This window comes from Artemia sp. Qi Xiang Cuo, chromosome 13 (assembly GCF_049724085.1).
Source record: "Artemia sp. Qi Xiang Cuo chromosome 13, ASM4972408v1, whole genome shotgun sequence".
Classification (NCBI taxonomy): domain Eukaryota; kingdom Metazoa; phylum Arthropoda; class Branchiopoda; order Anostraca; family Artemiidae; genus Artemia; species Artemia sp. Qi Xiang Cuo.
Window position 1 is genome coordinate 54,288,848 of NC_142806.1, and position 18,005 is coordinate 54,306,852.

The 18,005-nt window shown below is 35.0% G+C and overlaps 2 protein-coding genes across 3 annotated transcripts in view; both read left to right on the forward strand.

Annotated features, from left to right (window-relative positions):
• Positions 1–7,241, forward strand: part of LOC148945432 (uncharacterized) — a 39,981-nt gene extending 32,740 nt beyond the window's left edge. Inside the window, exons 6-8 of one of the 2 annotated variants that reach the window (XM_089098778.1) lie at positions 635–967; positions 5,026–5,349; positions 6,830–7,241. In XM_089098778.1, coding sequence (XP_088954904.1) covers positions 635–967; positions 5,026–5,349; positions 6,830–7,029 — 857 coding nt within the window. In that variant the 3' untranslated portion in view covers positions 7,030–7,241. Of the gene's footprint in view, positions 1–634; positions 968–5,025; positions 6,053–6,829 lie in introns of those variants that run through there. The other variant, XM_089098777.1, reaches the window with a different exon arrangement.
• A 6,840-nt stretch (positions 7,242–14,081) lies between these two features.
• LOC148945433 (uncharacterized) overlaps positions 14,082–18,005 on the forward strand; it is a 52,863-nt gene continuing 48,939 nt past the window's right edge. The window contains exon 1 of the mRNA XM_089099041.1: positions 14,082–14,219. The gene's annotated coding sequence lies outside the window, so the exon portion shown is untranslated. The remainder of the gene's footprint in view (positions 14,220–18,005) is intronic.

Below are 18,005 nucleotides of genomic sequence, written 5' to 3' on the forward strand. Positions count from 1 at the left end.
ATCGGTGAGTTGATCCGTGAACTATGACATGCATTGTTGATTTTGTTATTATTCTCAAAAACATATTATTTTCATCAATCCTTTTGGATCCCAGGGAGTTGGTGCACAACTTACGTAAAACGTCTGCTTTCATGAAATAACTGTTCAAAAAATTAATTACGGTGGGAAAGCAAAAAAAAAAATAAGTAATAAAGGAATTCAGAGTTTATACTAGTGTACTAGCTCTTTTAAATAGGATTATGTAAGAAAGGAGGTTATGTTTTCCAAGCCACATTTTTTTTTAGTTTTGCCTTGGTTTTTTGCTCAAAGTATCATCAAATAAAGACAAACCCTTATATCCTTAGATCTGCGTTTAACCTAAAGTTTAATTAATTGCAAGCACAAGTTTCTCTTATTTTCTGTTTCTTAAAAGAGGGAATTTGGCTATTTAAATCACAAAATCTGTAAATAAAACTTTGAATAGTTTTATCTTTATAACGCTTATATCAATAAACTTGAATCTGTTCAAGCCTCTCGTCTGATTTGATTTTTTATATTTTTTGTCTGATTTTTTTGTGATTACTTAGGGATATATGATTGATGAAGTCCTATTATAGCGTTTTAGGTACTTTCTATTCCCCCTTTTTTATTGTAGGAATTGCAGATACTTCATCAAGTAATACCAACACACCTGATAAAGCTTCAAATTCTAATATTGGCTTGAGTAGGAAACAGTGGAGAAAATACTATGAGTGCAATATATGCAATAAAAGATTTCACTTCCATTCACAATTGGAAAGCCATCAAATAGTTCATACAGGAAAAAAACCGTATAAATGTGATGTGTGTCAGAACAGTTTTTTCTCGAAATATTCCTTAAATAGACATCAAAGACTGCATACAGGTGAGAAACTTTATAAATGTGATGTATGTGAGAAGAGATATTGTGATTCAGGTTCTTTGGGTAAGCATCAAACAGTTCATACAGGTAAGAAATTTAAGTATGATATGTATCAAAAGAGATTTTCTCAAGCGTCCTATTTAAATACACGCCAAAGACTGCATACAGGAGAGAAACTGTTTGAATATAATGTGTGTAAAAAGTGTTTTTCTCAGTCAAGCAACTTTTATAGGCACCAAAAAGTTCATAAGAGAGCATTTTCAATTTAAGTCGAATCTGAAACGTCATCCAGTGTTTCCACCTTTTTTTCAAACAATCTGTAAGACCTTGGCGATTTTCGGTAGAAAAGCGGTAGATGGCTTCAAGACTGGGTAGAATTTTCAGTAAGAATTATTCTATTTTGTACTATGTTTTTGAAGGTGTTTGAGCAATTTGCGAATAAAGTACCACATTCTAAACGTACAGAGAGCAGATCTATGGGAGCCAGATTCCGGAAAGAAAAATAGGATTTCTTCTATCAGTTTTGTCAAACTTGACCAAGGGAAGCAGCTAGAAGCAGCAAGAGGGCTCGAATGAGCCCTCTTACGATATTTTAGGACTACCAGATCGATACGATCACCCCTGAAAAAAAAACGCATCCTTGATCTTTCTTCTGGCAAAAAATACAAAATTCCACATTTTTGCAGATCGGAGCTTGAAATTTCTATAGTAGGGTTTTCTGATACGCTGAATCTGATGGTGTCAGTTTCATTAAACTGATATTACTTTTAGGGGTTGTTTCTCCCTTTTTGAAAATAAGGCAAATTTTTTCAGGCGTGTAACTTTTGATGGGTAAGACTAAACTTGATGAAACATATATATTTGAAATCAGCATAAAAATTTGATTCTTTTGATGTCTCGGTTATTCGTTATTAGAGTTTCGGTTACTATTGAGCCGGGTCGCTACTTTCTTACAGTTCGTTACGACGAACTGTTTGACAATATCCCAAGATACTAATTTTTCCGAATTTAAATATTTGATTTTGAAACTAAGTGTAGACGTATTTCGTTCAGACTTTAAAGCTGTTAAATTAAAACATTTTTCTTCTTCAACCCCTAATTTTTCTCACTCTTTCACTCTCCACGCGACAGCCCGCTAAGTTCAGGACGGTGAAACCAAATCCGGACGAATTCTGGACACAGCTTTAACTTCCTTTCGAATGAGCCCTCTCACGATATTCTGGGACTACTGGATCGATACGATCACCCCTGGAAAAAAAAACACATCCGTGATCTTTCTTCTGGCAAAAAAAAAAATACAAAATTCCACATTTTTGCAGATAGGAGCTTGAAACTTCTATAGCAAGGTTTTCTGATACGCTGAATCTGATGGTACGAGTTTCATTAAAGTGTTATTAGTTTTAGGGTTTGTTTTCCCCTTTGTTCAAAAATAAGGCAAATTTTCTCAGGCGTGTAACTTTTGATGCGTAAGACTAAACTTGATGAAACTTATATATTTGAAATCAGCATAAAAATCTGATTCTTTTGATGTCTCGGTTATTCGTTTTTTAGAGTTTCGGTTGCTATTGTGCCGGGTCGCTATTTTCTTACAGTTCGTTACCACAAACTGTTTGACAGTATCCCAAGATATCAATTTTCCCGAATTTGAATATTTGATTTTGAAACTAAGTGTAGTCGTATTTCGTTCAGACTTTAAAGCTGTCTAATTAAAACTTTTTTCTTCTTCAACCCCTAATTTTTCTCACTCTTTCACGCTCCACACGACAGCCCGCTAAGTTTAGGACGGTGAAACCAAATCCGGACGAATTCTGGACACAGCTTTAATTTCCGTTGGAACGAGCCCTCTCACGATATTCTGGGACTGCTGGATCGATATGATTCCCACTGGGAAAATAACACACGCATCCGTGATATTTCTTCTGGCAAAAAATACAAAATTCCTCATTTTTGCAGATAGGAGCTTGAAACTTCTCTAGTAGGGTTCTCTGATACGCTGAATCTGATGGTGTCAGTTTCATTAAAGTGATATTACTTTTAGGGGTTGTTTCTCCCTTTTTTCGAAAATAAGGCAAATTTTTTCAGGCGTGTAACTTTTGATGGGCAAGACTAAACTTAATGAAACTTATATATTTGAAATCAGCATTAAAATCTGATTCTTTTGATGTCTCGGTTATTCGTTTTTTAGAGTTTCGGTTACTATTGAGCCGGGTCGCTACTTTCTTACAGTTCGTTACCACAAACTGTTTGACAGTATCCCAAGATATCAATTTTCCCGAATTTGAATATTTGATTTTGAAACTAAGTGTAGTCATATTTTGTTCAGACTTCAAAGCTGTTTAATTAAAACATTTTTCTTCATCACCACCTAATTTTTCTCACTCTTTTACGCTCCACACGACAGCCCGCTAAGTTTAGGACGGTGAAACCAAATCCGGACGAATTCTGGACACAGCTTTAATTTCCGTTTGAACGAGCCCTCTCACGATATTCTAGGACTGCTGGATCGATACGATCACCCCTGGGAAAATAAAACGCATCCGTGATCTTTCTTCTGGCAAAAAATAAAAATTCCACATTTTTGCAGATAGGAGCTTGAAACTTCTATAGCAGGGTTTTCTGATACGCTGAATCAGATGGTATGAGTTTCATTAAAGTGTTTATTACTTTTAGGGTTTGTTTTCCTCTTTGTTCCAAAATAAGGCAAATTTTCTCAGGCGTGTAACTTTTGATGCGTAAGACTAAACTTGATGAAACATATATATTTGAAATCAACATAAAAATCTGACTCTTTTTATGTCTCGGTTATTCGTTTTTTAGAGTTTCGGTTGCTATTGAGCCGGGTCGCTCTTTTCTTACAGTTCGTTACCACAAACTGTTTGACAATATCCCAAGATACCAATTAAGTCAAATCTTAAATAGCCTCTTACTATCTATTCTAGGGAAAAGTCTGCTAGCTTTTAGCTTATAATAAAAACCTTCTTTTTTCGCAGACAGTAGAATGCTCATCGAAGAATTAAAGCTATTCCGTGAAAATAACACGTAATTAATTCATGCAAATTTGTTTTGGTAGGCGAATAAAACTTTCACAAATAGATTTGCAGCCTAATCCCTCTACCCCCCCCCCCCCTCTATCTCAAATATCTATTCTATAAAATGGTTGTAAGAAATGTATTGAAAGGATCTGCAAGCTCCCCCATTCCTCATCAACAACCAAATCTTCTAACTCAACCTTCGAAACCTAGAAGTTAATCTCCTGCCAATTCGCCCAGAGTATTTGGTCATAAAATTGTCCTTAAGCTAACACAATACTCGCATAATGGTTAGACGGTTAACCCTATTAAGATTATCATTGTTAGCCGAAGACTTGCAGGATCAATAGAAGATAATGGGGTATATAGGAGTGTTGTTATATATATAGATGATGGTATTTGATCAAGTTTCAATTGTTTCTAATGGTATATGAGCTTTACAAATCACGTATTCCGACTGCTTATCGAGTGATCGGTTTTTATTTCTATATATAATATAATCCAGTTCCAACGGCTTGTGAGCTTTAAAAAATTATGATTTTCGGCTGCTGATCGGTTAGTACTTCTATATATGATATAATCAAGTTCCAACTGCTTCAAATATATTACAAGGTTTGAAAATCACGTGTTCTGACTGAAGATCGCCTTTTTTTCCCCACTACTGATTGGCTGATCAGTTATATGTACGTATATAATCAAATAGTTTGTGGTAACGAACGGTAAGCAAGGAGTGATGCGGCTCAATAGTAACCGAAATTCTAAAAAACAGTCGTCATACCAATAGATACATAAAAAAATACAGTTTTTAACCTAATAACAAAATCTAGACACATTTTTAACCTAAAGTGTAATTAATTGCAAATACAAATTTTTCTTCTTTTCTTTTTATTAACAGAGGGATATTTTCACTATTTGAATCACAAAATCTGTAAATAAAAATTTAAATAGTTTTATTTTTATAATCCTTAGATCAATAAACTTGTATCTGTTCAAGCCTCTCGTTTTGCTTCTTTTTTTCTTAAGGTGCCTGATTTGTTTTGTGATTACTTTGGGGAGAACATCTTATTATAGCGTTTCAAGTTTTTTTCAATCCATTTTATTTTGTTTTTATTGTAGGAGTTGCAGATACTTCACCGAGTAATACCAATACACCTATGGAAGTTTCAAATTCTAATACTGGCTTGAATAGTAAAGAGTGCAGAAAAGACTATGAGTGCAATACATGCAATAAAAGAGATCACTTCCATTCAAAATTCAAGAAACATCAAAGAATTCATACAGGGAAAAAAACGTATAAATGTGATGTGTGTCAGAACAGTTTTTTCTCGAAATGGTCTTTAAATAGACATCAAAGACTGCATAAAGGTGAGAAACCTTATAAATGTGATGTGTGCAAAAAATCCTTTTCCCAATCAAGCAATTTTCATAGGCACCAAAAAGTGCATAAGAGAGCATTATCAATTTAAGTTGAATCTGAACGTTCATCTGACAACCCCTTCTTGGAGAAACCCCGCTAGTTTGTAGTTTATGATAAAATCTTGTTACAGAATAGTGAGTTTCACAGACGGCTAAGACAGCTTGCTCCATCAATGCTATCATTGAAAACCGAAGACTGCATCGGTAAAAGACTCTAGGGTATATAGGAGTGATGTTATTATGTGCATGGTGGTATATAATCAAGTTCCAACTGCTTCCAATGATTTACGAGGTTAAAAATCACGTGTTCTGACTGCTGATTGGCTGATCGATTATTATTTATATATATGATATGATCAAGTTCAAACTGTTTCCAACGATTCTTGAGCTTGAAAAAGCACGCGTTCTGACTGCTGATTAGTCGGATAAGTAATTTCTACTATAATATCTAACTGTTTTTTTTTTATGGGTGAAAGCCTAAACAAGACGTGAAAATAGCGTAAAGTTAGAACATCTATTCATCAGTAAACTATGACATGTAGTGTTGATTTTGTTATTATTCTCAAAACAAATTAGTTTCATCAATCTTTTTGGATTCCAGCTATTTTGTGTACGCCTTACATAAGACTTCTGCTTTAAAGAAATTACTGGTCTAAAAGTTTATTACAGTGTCAAAATCAAAATAAATAAATGAGTTTCAAAGCTAGTACTAGCTCTTTTAAAAACAATTGTGGTGTTTTTTTTAATTATTTGTCCCTCGTTTTTTCTCTAAATATCAGCAAGGAGAGACATTCTGAAATCATTAGACCCTTCTTTAACCTAAAGTTTAATTAAATAAAAGTTCAAATAGGGATAAAATCCTTTTAATAGACAGTGTTTTTTATAACAGTGATAGAAATTCACAAAAATACCAGATATTTCGGTCACATATACAGTGACCGTCATCAGCAGTAAAACTCTAAAAATACCAGATATTTACTACTGATGACGGTCACTGTATATGTGACCGAAATATCTGGTATTTTTGTATTAAAAGGATTTTATCCCTATTTGAACTTTTATTTATCGTCATGGAAAGGCAGTGTGGTCTCCGAAATTATCAAAGTTTAATTAGTTGTAATTATAGGTTTTTCTTCTTTTCTTTTTTCTTAACAGGGAAGTATTTTTTAATATCTGAATCGCAAAATCTGAAGATGAAAATTTTGGGATTTTCGTTTTAATAATGCTCAGTGAGTTTGATTTTTTTTTTTTTTTTTTTTTTTTTTTTTTTTTTTTTTTTTTGAGCACCATTACCTCAGGATATTTTATTATAGCGTTTTAGGTTTGTTCCATTGCCTTTATTTTATTGTAGGAGTTGCAGATAAATCATCAAGTAATACTAATTTACTTATGGAAGCTTCAAATTCTAATATTGGCTTGCTTAGGAAACAGGGCATAAAAAACTAGGAGTGCAATATATGCGATAAAAGATTTCACGTCCATTCACAGAGGTGTTTCACGGTGTTTCATACAGGTGAAACACTGTTTAAATGTAATGTATGCATGAAGAGCTTTTCTCGATCAGACTATTTTAATGAACATCAAACTCTGCATATAGGTGAGAAACCGTATAAATGTAATCTATGCGAGCGAGATATTTCCTTTAAATCAAATCTGAACTGTCATATAACATCCCATTTTTGGAAAAAGCACGCAGGTTTATAGTTTACAATTAAACCTTTTACACAATACTGATTTTTATAAAGATTTTCCAAATTTTTATAATTTTGGTTCCAGGGCCGTATCCAGGATTTTTTTGAATGGGGGGGGGGGCACAAAAAAGTTAAAAATCTATTAAAATTTGGTTATGTTTATTTTTGTTACGATTTTAAAAGTCAGACAAACATTTCGGGAGGTGGGGGCAAACTCCATAACTCCCCCCTGGATACGGGCTTGCTTGGGACATGGACAAAGAGAAGTATGAAAAGACCTTTGAATCCCCTATTGAATAAAAATCATGACCGGGTAGCGTATTATGTGACCGAGCCCTGCTGCGAGCAAATGCTGGCTATAAAGGATCAGATGTATAGGAATAAAGTTGAGCTCATCTCCGTAGCAATTCTTGTGCATAAAAACTTATCGATTAGAAAGAGAGGCAATTGCTTGATTATAAAAATATCTAAATGTTTAGTTTGGAATAAAATGATTTCTTGAAAATGGAAGGAATTCGAGCAGAAACTAAGAAATCTGCTCTGTCGTACGAATTATTATCAGTATTTCCAAGGATTCAAAATTTTACTCGGGAAATGAGGCAATGCTTGGATTAATGACCACATCTTTAGTATTACAAACTAAAGACGAAGAGAATAAAAAAGGCTAAAGAAAAAGAGTGAAAAGAATAAAAAGGCTATAGAAAGAGCAATAAATAACATTAGAGGAAAACTGATCTGTGTTGAAATTTCAAAAAGTTGGTGGTCTTTGCAATGGATATTTGTGTTTAGTTTCCTTAATGATTTCGTTAACATCATTCAACATTAGCAATGCTAACTTACAATGGTAAATATTAAGTAAATCTTTATTTTTTTTCTGAATAGCAACATTTATATCAAATAAACACTGAAAGGTGTATTTTATTTTACAGTAAATCATCATCTTTGTGATAATGTTCTGACAGTAATGAACAAAAACTCTTTAAGATGAAGTAAATTGTTAAACTTTAGCTACAAAAAAGCAACAAAAATGAGGCAATTTTCAAGCATATAAGATTAATATCACCTGCTTTAGTAAATATTTATAAGAATATATTAGACTAAATAATTGAAGGGCACCTTAGTACTCTAAGTTGATGCAGCTAATAAATTCAAGGATATGCCTCTGTAAAAAAAAAACAACATCCGAAATGCACTAAATTGTCTAAATAAAGTATTCAAATTCAAACTGTTTTGTAGCTGGATTCAAAAAATTGAATCCGAATATCTTATATTACTAAGGAATCTGGAAGGTTTTTGCTAGAGAAAAATAAGCAAAATTGGACCTCTGTATTTTATATGAGTATGTGTTTTTAAAGTCCTTCTGAGTCACCAGTATAATAGGACTATTTAAAATTTACACTCGAAGGCACCCATCTAGAAAAATCTCTCTGGATATTTTACTGGTTTTGAAGCTTTCTCACCCCTCAATCATCCCTTCTTCTGATCTGATCACCCTTCCTCTGAATGTGACACCGGCTATTTTAGTCATAATTGAGTTTGAAGTGTAATAGAATGCTTTGTGTGCTTGCAAGGGAACCTTTTTTTAGATTATTCATTGCAAGTATATATATTAAAATATATCTACGATTTTGTATTTTAACTATTATCCTTTTTGTTCAGTTAAGTTACCGGCCATTGAGTATTGTTGTTTATAGCTTTGTCTTATTTAATTGTTGTTGTGTTTATTTGATTAAAATCTTTTGCTACAAGATGGCTGTGTGTACTGATGAGGGTATCCTGCAAATTTGCTGCCCTTGTACTCTACTAAATAGTTTATTTGTTTTAAATTCATTAATTGATTCATTCACCTTGGGGGGTAGTTAACTTGTTTTTTGGAACTAATCGAAAACTTGAACGCTGACAAAAAAAAAACTACAGTTCACTTTATTCTTTTCAGTTATAATCGATGTTAGTTATAAACTATATACTACACAATACAGTTATTTACTATACAATACTATACATACAGTTATAAACTATAATCTACGAAGTTTTTTTTCATATGCCCAATCTAAAAGAGGGTGTTGTTAAAAGTTGGGATTTTGGCTTCTAAGAAGTAAAACCATATAATGACCAAAAAATAGGGTCAAACAAAAATATATAATATCAGTAAACTCGGACTACTAAAGAGTTATGTGAGTAGGGGGGGGGGATTAACTATTTTAATGTCATTTTCAGCTCCATCCGTTACTGTGAAATTTGTTGTTGTGATTTCAATGATTTTGTTTTATCAATTTGTTTATGCCACCAATATTTGTAATGATTGTGACCTGTAGACAAGAAATAGTTTCGCTATGGATGGGAGAAATACAAAAGAGGGCTCAATATATTATATTTAATTGTTTCAGAGTAATTAATATATAGTTTTTCTGGGGAAGGGCCTTGGGACCATGTTGGAATAACTATAAATATTTTATAGTTTAAAATCATTTTTCGGTTACGTACCGCTTCTAGGTTTACTTATTTACCCTTTGCTGCTTCTGCATAATTGTGTATCATCTATCAGGGTGGGAGTCAATAATTATTTTGTCTGAATAAATATTCTTTTGTTCTCAGTTTATTCTTTTGTCAATGAAATGTTTATTTTCATTTCCCGTAAATTTCTTCGTATATTCTTTGAATTGATTTACAGTATTTCCTGTTTTAGTTGTATGACATCAAACGAGGCTTTTAAGACAAAATTAGATTACCTGGCTTTTGATATTTTAAATCGAGCTGGATGCAGCTTTTTACTTGTCAGTCTTTAGAAAAAAAAAATCCGTAGAAACTTTATTTTACTAACAATTTCCACTCCGATGGATATCCGCAAACGGGTCCTATTATGTGGTTGGTCATTATATGTACTCGAGAGAAACAGAAGTCAGTCCAGTAAAACTTAGGAAAAAATGCGACTGTATATTTAGGTCAATGACTTCAGTTTTGACCATTTTGATCTTCATACCCAGTAGCTGAGAGAAATATGCTATTTCATTGACCATTGCTTGGGCAGTCTCTCTCTCTCACACAATCTCTCGGCACACTCTCTCTCTACTCTCTCTCTCTCTCTCTCTCTCTCTCTCTCTCTCTCTCTCTCTCTCTCTCTCTCTCTCTCTCTCTCTCTCTCTCTCTCTCTCTCTCTCTCTCTCTCTCTCTCTCTCTCTCTCTCTCTCTCTCTCTCTCTCTCTCTCTCTCTCTCTCTCTCTCTCTCTCTCTCTCTCTCTCTCTCTCTCTCTCTCTCTCTCTCTCTCTCTCTCTCTCTCTCTCTCTCTCTCTCTCTCTCTCTCTCTCTCTCTCTCTCTCTCTCTCTCTCTCTCTCTCTCTCTCTCTCTCTCTCTCTCTCTCTCTCTCTCTCTCTCTCTCTCTCTCTCTCTCTCTCTCTCTCTCTCTCTCTCTCTCTCTAAGAAAGTTAGATAACCGGAGCCTTGTAGTGCACTGTCTAAGGTGTCTCGCACCGCCTCCATAGCCGCTGTCTTACCGCAGTGATGACGGCGTATCTAGTTCATGCAGTTCATTACGGCGGACCTGGATATAGTTAGTTACCAAAAACTGTTTGACATTTATTTTCTCTTTTTTAAATATGGTGCCAAAAGAATAGTCTTGAGAATAGTTGAAAAAACTAATCATTTAAGATCTCTGATTCTGAAATATTAGTTTGACGCTAAAATTAATCACAGCGAAAATGGCTAGCCGACTCGAATCAACTGTATGTCTTATTGTTCTTAATTAGGAGGTAATGACAAACGAAAAGCATTGTAACTGTATAACTCAGCATTTTGGTGTTGGATCAGCATAACAAAGACTAAGTGTTGTTGAATTCAGTAGTATAATGATCACATTGAATACTATAGTATAATAAGTGTTTCATTGAGTAAAGAAGGTTGAAGTTAAAAGCAGCAGCGGCAGATGAGAAACAAATCTTACGTTCTATAAAAAATCTACCATTTTTACGTTGCCTTTCTTATATTTGGCCACGTTTTTATGTAGCACCAGTATTTTGAATTAATCCAGGCCAAATTAATTGCCAATTTTATCCAAAGTAGAGTAACATCACCATTCATTACAAAGAAGTACTCAAGTTTGACATAGTGAACCCAAACAGTCAAAACTGTAAAATAGATGTTGATAGATCAATCTACTTGAAAACGTCACGAGCAGTTCAAGTAAATTATAATCAAAATATATCAATGTTTTCTGATCCTGCTACTAACAGCAACATTATAAAGAATGATCTTCGTAACTAATTTGACATATTGTGTTTAATTAAGAGATAATGACTAAAAAAAACATTGTATTTGAATGATTCAATATTTTTACGGTGGATTTCTCATCAACAGTTTGTTCGTAATTCCAAGCAAATAAAAATGAAAATGAAGTCAATACATTTAGTGTCATATTTTGTCAAAAAAATTGAGTTATGATTTCAATATAATTACTTGGATTAAAAAATTATTTGAAGATGCTCCAAAATGTAGGTAACAATGAAAGGAGACCTGATACTCTGATTAATAGAAACGAACTGCAATTATGTAGTAACAAATTATTTGTTCTAGTTCTTATATATCCCCGAATTATACCGGCAACCCTCTGAGGGTGGCTGCTTTGCTGAAAAAACGACTATGATATTTGGAAAAATAAATTTTATAGTACTACTGTTATTTTGTCGGAATTTTTCCTTGAGATGTGATCAATAACATTTACGGCAACCCCCCCCCCCCCGAATGCAGAGCCTTTCTTAGATTTGGTGGTGCCCGGGGAATAATGCTTTACAGCACCCCCTCCTGACTCAAATACAAGTGAAAAAAACAAATCAAAGTCAGATGAAACTGCTATGTTTGCTCTTTTACCACTACTACTAAAAACATCGCAGCACCAAGCCGCCTGAGACCACCACAGCTACAGGCGCTCCTCCTCCGTCGTTATCTATTCAAAGCCCCCCTCTTTACACCCTCCCAAGAAGTTCCCTTTTCCCTTAAATTCTAATTTACTACGTCTTCCAACCCTACAGTGGACGATCTGATTTTCGTTTAACCCCAGGTGACTGGTCGATAAGCACAATCTTCGGCAATAAGTCATCTTTCATCCGCAGAACGTGCCCTAGCCAAATCAACCTTTCTCTCGTTTTCGCCCTAGAAAGCGAGATTAAACCGCATTTTTCGGACAGCCTGGATTTTCGAGTTCCGATTCGCAAAATTTGAAAGTGGAACTATTCAAAGGTTCTCCGCTGTGAATACTTGGTAATACTTTATCCTTACTTAAGTTGCTTTTTGAATTATTTGAGCTGTAAAAATTGTTGGTTGAATTTTGTAAATTATTGGAAAAAACAATAGACGAAGACAGGGGAACAGTTAGTTGGGCTGATAGCCCCTGAAAGTGAATGGTTGGTATTTATTCATAATTTGGGTGAAGTGGGCTTCAGCCTGGGCAAGTATTTCTTTTGAGAGATAGGTTGAGGTCATCTCACTGGCAATATCCGACTTCTGTTGGGGTGGCAGGTTGACTTTTTCCAGGGCTAACATGTTGAGCATAGAGAGGCACATATCAGATAAGTAGTTTTCACTATCAGGGGATTGGGTTGACACTTCTTGCCTATATTCTTTCTTCGACGGTGGTATTATTGGGGGATAATAGTTCTCGTTGATGCAAAGGGGAGATATATCCTTAGTTTGGGTTTGAATTTTTTCTATTTTTGTAATCCTCAAGGCTTGGTGAATGGAGCGATGAAGAGTGTTGGCTGCTCGGGGGGGGTGGGGGGTACTCGATTGATTGACACCAACGGAAATAGGTACCAGAGGTTCTGATCCATTACGCGTGTTTGAGACTTGACTTTGTGTTGCTCTAGCCTCCATAGCAGCAAAAGCATAAGGTATTGACCTTTCTTTGGCGGTTTTAGAGAGGCAGCTCTTTGTTTGTATGATGGACCTTTAGCCTTATTATCTAATCTATGAGGGCCTTTGCAGTTAATATATTTGGGTTCCTCTTTGGGGCAGGTAGCATCCTCATTATGCTGGTTATCACACTTCGCATAGGTTATAGTATTTGAAGAGCAAAATTTAGCAATAGACACTAGCTTTGAACATTTATGGCATTGGATAAGCTTCAACTGGCAGGCCTTGAAAGCTTTTCTTTGGCCAAACAACAGCAAAGGTTGATTCAGATTTACTTCCTCGTTCAAACCAAATAGAAATGATTTGCTGATTATTTGGCCTGTAGTATCAGGTTTACCTAACCTAGAGACACTTGTCACTGATATAGGCTCTCCTTGGCAATTTTTTAGACCAGTGGCTATCTCCTGTAGTGCTATGTCCGTTTGGACATTGTAAATAATAATTTTAGTCACCTTTTTGGAGGAGACAAATAACAACACTTGATAGACATACTTAAAAGATTTGTAACTATCAGAAGTTTTTCAGATGCTGCTTTATCCTTCAGAGAGGATAAATTGCATCATTTTTATTAATATTTAATGAGAATTCTAATTTAATTATTTTGAAAATTCTAATCTGATTTGGGAAATATCTTTGACAATAAAAGGTTGCTCCTCAGAAATCTCTAATTATAGTTGGGGGGAAGATATTGTGGTCTTTCTTGGGCTTAGAATTGAGGGGTTTTGCTGGAGAAATGTTTTATACTTTTCTTGGCGTTCCGAGAGAGAACTTCTTGAAGGTTATCCGTGGGTTTTTTTGTGTTGGAAATAACATCATACAATGGGGGAATACCCTCAATTGTAGTATTAGCTTTAACAGTTATCATGGTTTCATTCATGAAACCTGATGAGAAGAATCTGAAGGAATCAGATTCGGATTCAGAAACTGTTGATTCTGTTCTTGTTAAGGAAGGGGGGATTCTTTATTAAGAGTGAGAAGAAGATTGGAACAGACTTCATATTTCATATCCTGTTCCTATAACCAGGTTTCTCTTCTCTGGCGGCTTCTTTGGCGGGCTCAAAAACATATATTTTGTGGTTTTTGGCTTTTTTGCTTGATTTTCAAATTCATCCAAAAGAAAGTTATTTTGGCAACTGCCCGACGGCAACAGCGACAGAGAAAATTCAAAATATGGAAACATTGAAATCTTAGGGGAATTAAAAGGATCGAGGAAAACGGACAACGCAGTAAAATAGAAAGAAAAAAAATTTGCCCAGGCTTGTTTTCCAGACTATTTCGTATTCTGAAGTTTTTATTTCGGGTAAGAGCATTTACAATATTTGGATTAGAATCGATTAATGAATTCCCACCCTCTAATGGTGGTCCCCCTTGGGGGAAGTGTCACAGTGGGAACTAGCCATCCACAACAGACAAACCATACACAAACAGGTTCAAAATCAGCACTAATAGGACTGTCTCCTCCACATACATCATTCTCACCACCACACATAGCATAATTGCCATCTCACACCCAGCCATTTCCAGTATACTCTGGACAGCCCCATCAAACACCTATGCAATTTCCTCACTCAACATATCAAGATACTCAAGGGCCCCCTACAGTTTACTATGCACCTCTGCCATATTCAAGTCATCAAGGTCATTTATACCATGCACCCCAAACCCAAAATTTACAATTTGTATCCTCAGTAGCCTAAGTGTCCATAATAGATTTTCAGGGTTGTCAGTTGGTTATCCTCCCCTCCCCCAGGAAGAAGAGGAGAAAATCACAAATGTTGTAAATCCCATGGAGGCTGAAAGGATAAGTGATTTACTGAAAAGAAATGGTAAGAGAAGTGGGTACCCTCTTGAGCAAGAAACTTCTAAAACTGTTAAACCTCCAATAGTTGAAAGATTTCCAGAAAAATTCAGAGCTAGAAATAACAGAATAGAAGCAGCTAGAGAGTTTATAAGCAGTGAATCAGGGACTAATCTAACAATGGTTTTCACCTCGCAGGTAAAACTTCCATCAGACAGAGTAATCACTCTAGAACTTAGGAAAATTCTCCAAACAGAAAAAATTGACTTTTACTCAAACTATGATAGAAATAGACTATCAGTATATGTTCAATCACAAACTGCATTGGATACTTTAATGAAAATTCAGAAGCTAGATGTTGTTGATGTAGCACCTGAAGAGAAAAGACAAGTCAGCTATGGTGTAATTAAGCAAATAGCACTAGATTATTCAAAGGAAGAACTGCTGACAGACCTCAGGGTATAAACTAATATTGAGATTAAGGAATTAAAGAGGTTAAAAAGATACACCCAAGAGACCAAAAAATTAGAAGATGGCCTGAGTATTTGTGTAGCATTTGAGAGTAACTCTCTTCCCCAGTCTATTTGGCTATATGGAAGAAAAAGAAGTATTGAGAGATACAACCAACCAATTATTCAGTGCTTTAAATGCCAAAAGTATGGCCACACTCAAGAAAAGTGTAGGTTGCCACATGCTGTATGCTTGAGATGTGCAAAAAAACACTCTTCTAATGAGTGTCCCTTAAAACTAGAAACCAAAGAGTCAGGAAAATACCAAAAGTATGTCTGTGCTAACTGTGGGAAAAACCATTCAACAACATCTGGTAGCTGCCCAGCCCACCAACAAAACTGTGAAATCATAAAAATTGCAGTTGCCCAAAACATACCTATGAAAAGAGCAGCTAATGCATACCAGAGTTATGCAGATGCACTGAATAAGAAGGCTGTGAAAGAGCAACCCCCCTTTGAACCAAAAAACACCCTTCAACAGCTAGTGTTATTTGTATCCAAAGTGCCAGAAGTGATAGACATCAAGGAATTAGAAATGAAAGATAGGATAGTGAAGTTATGTCAACTTATGCACTCACTGTTCAAAGTTGAAATCAACATAGAAGAAGTTTGGAATCTAGCAAATAAACCAGAATGAAGTTGCTATCTTTTAACATCCAATCTATTATGAAAGGCAAAAAGGATTTATTAGAGTGCTATTTAGAAAAAGAAAAAATTGATGTTGGATGCTTTCAAGAAACATGGCTACAACCCTATTATTCATGGAGACTTAGAAATTATGAAGTAGTAAGAAAAGATAGAGCAGAACAGTCAAGAGGAGGAATATTAATTTGCATTAAAAAGTCATTAATGTTTCAAAAACTAGATATTGAAGACATCACAAGTTCTAAAATTGAAATTGTAGCTTGTACAGTATTCCTGGGTAAGAGGAATACAATAGTTATTGTTAGTATATATAACCCCAATGGAAATGAGCCACAAACAGAGGACATTTTCAATAAAGTGAAAAAGTGATTAAAGCCAAAGAGCCTTTTATTATTACTGGTGACTTTAATGCCCATTCAGATGCCTGGTGTTTATGTGGATCTCATAATCGTAGTGGTATAGGTATCCTAAGTGCTCTGGATAAGAATGATGACATTGGCCTAGTGACCTCACTTGGACTTCATACTAGAAGAAACCCAATTACAGGAGTATACTCTACCATTGACCTGACATTCTCTGCAGTAGCAATAATCAATCAACTAAATATAAGTTTAACTCCTGAACCAACCTGAACCAGTGATCATGAGCCAGTGATAATCGAGCATAAAAAATCTACACTAAGAAGCCAAACCCCACCGACATACCCTACCTTTAAATTGAGGAAAGTTAACTGGGACTACGTCCAGAAAGAATTTATAAGGATAAGTCTTGAAGAAGAACTGGCAACAGTTATGACTACAGAGAAAGAAAATTGAAAGATTACAGGATCTACTGATGAAAGTGGCTAAGAAGACTATCCCCATCAAGACATTGGGCAACAAGACTAGGAATGAACCAATATGGTGGAATGAACAGTGTAGCTTAAATAAGAAGAAACTAAACCAAGCTTCAAACAATTACAACAAGATTCTGACAATTGAAAATTATAGAAAAAAAATATTGGCCCAGGCAGAATCTAGAAAAACAATAAATCAAGCTAAAGCAGAATCTTGGAAGCATTTTGTCTCAAATCTCAGCTTCAGGGATCCATTTGGAAAAGTGTATACCTTCATAAGAAAGATGAATAGGAGAGAATTGTACCACCATCCACAGGGGCCAACAACCTACCAAGGACAAGTGATTGCTGATAACAAAACAAAAGCTGAGGCAGGAGCAAGTCATCTCCACCAGACAATAGGTAAGAAAGATCCATTTGAAGGAACCAGCCCACATTCAACAACTTTCACTAAAGCAAGAAAACTTTCTATGGAAAAATCATTATCAAATTACAACAAACCCTTCTCAAAATCAGAATTAGAACTTGTTCTAAAGACACTACCAGAGACTTCATCTGGCAGTGACAACATATACCCTGTTTTCTTTAAAAGGTTGACTGATAAATGGAAGGATATTCTGCTAAAACTCATCAACAAATTGTGGAAGGAGGGCAGTTTCCCTACAATTTGGAAGAATGGCACATCTATCATGATCCCAAAACCAAATAAACCATACAAAGTAGAAAATCATTGTTTTATAACTCTTCTCCCAGTTGGAGGTAAGATATATGAAAGGTTAGTAAAGGAAAGACTGAGATTTGCAATAGATGAAGCTAACCTGCTGCAGGATATTCAGACAGGTTTTCGTAGAGAGAGAAATACAGTAGATAACCTGATCAGGATGCAGAGAGACATCATTGATGCACTTGATAATGGCAAAGTAATGATTGCAGTGTTCTTGGATGTTAAAGGAGCTTTTGATAATTTGGTTCACAGACAGATACCACAAGGTTTATCTAAAGCAAAAAATAATAAAAATTTGATCAAATTCACACTGAGTTACATGTCAGATGGAAAAATTGCTTTGATTGTAGGACAAAAAGGATCAAAGGAAATCCAGGTTGAATGAGGTGGTCCACATGTAAGTCTTCGTGGAACAGATTATTATAATGTTGGATGGTTTGAGATCACTCTTGAAGGCAATAGATGAAAAGGAAGAATTTATTCAAATGATAATAATACATGAACAATACAAAAAACAGTGGACGAAGTAGAAAAAGTTTTCGAAGAAACATTAGTCCAAATAGAGTTATGGTCCC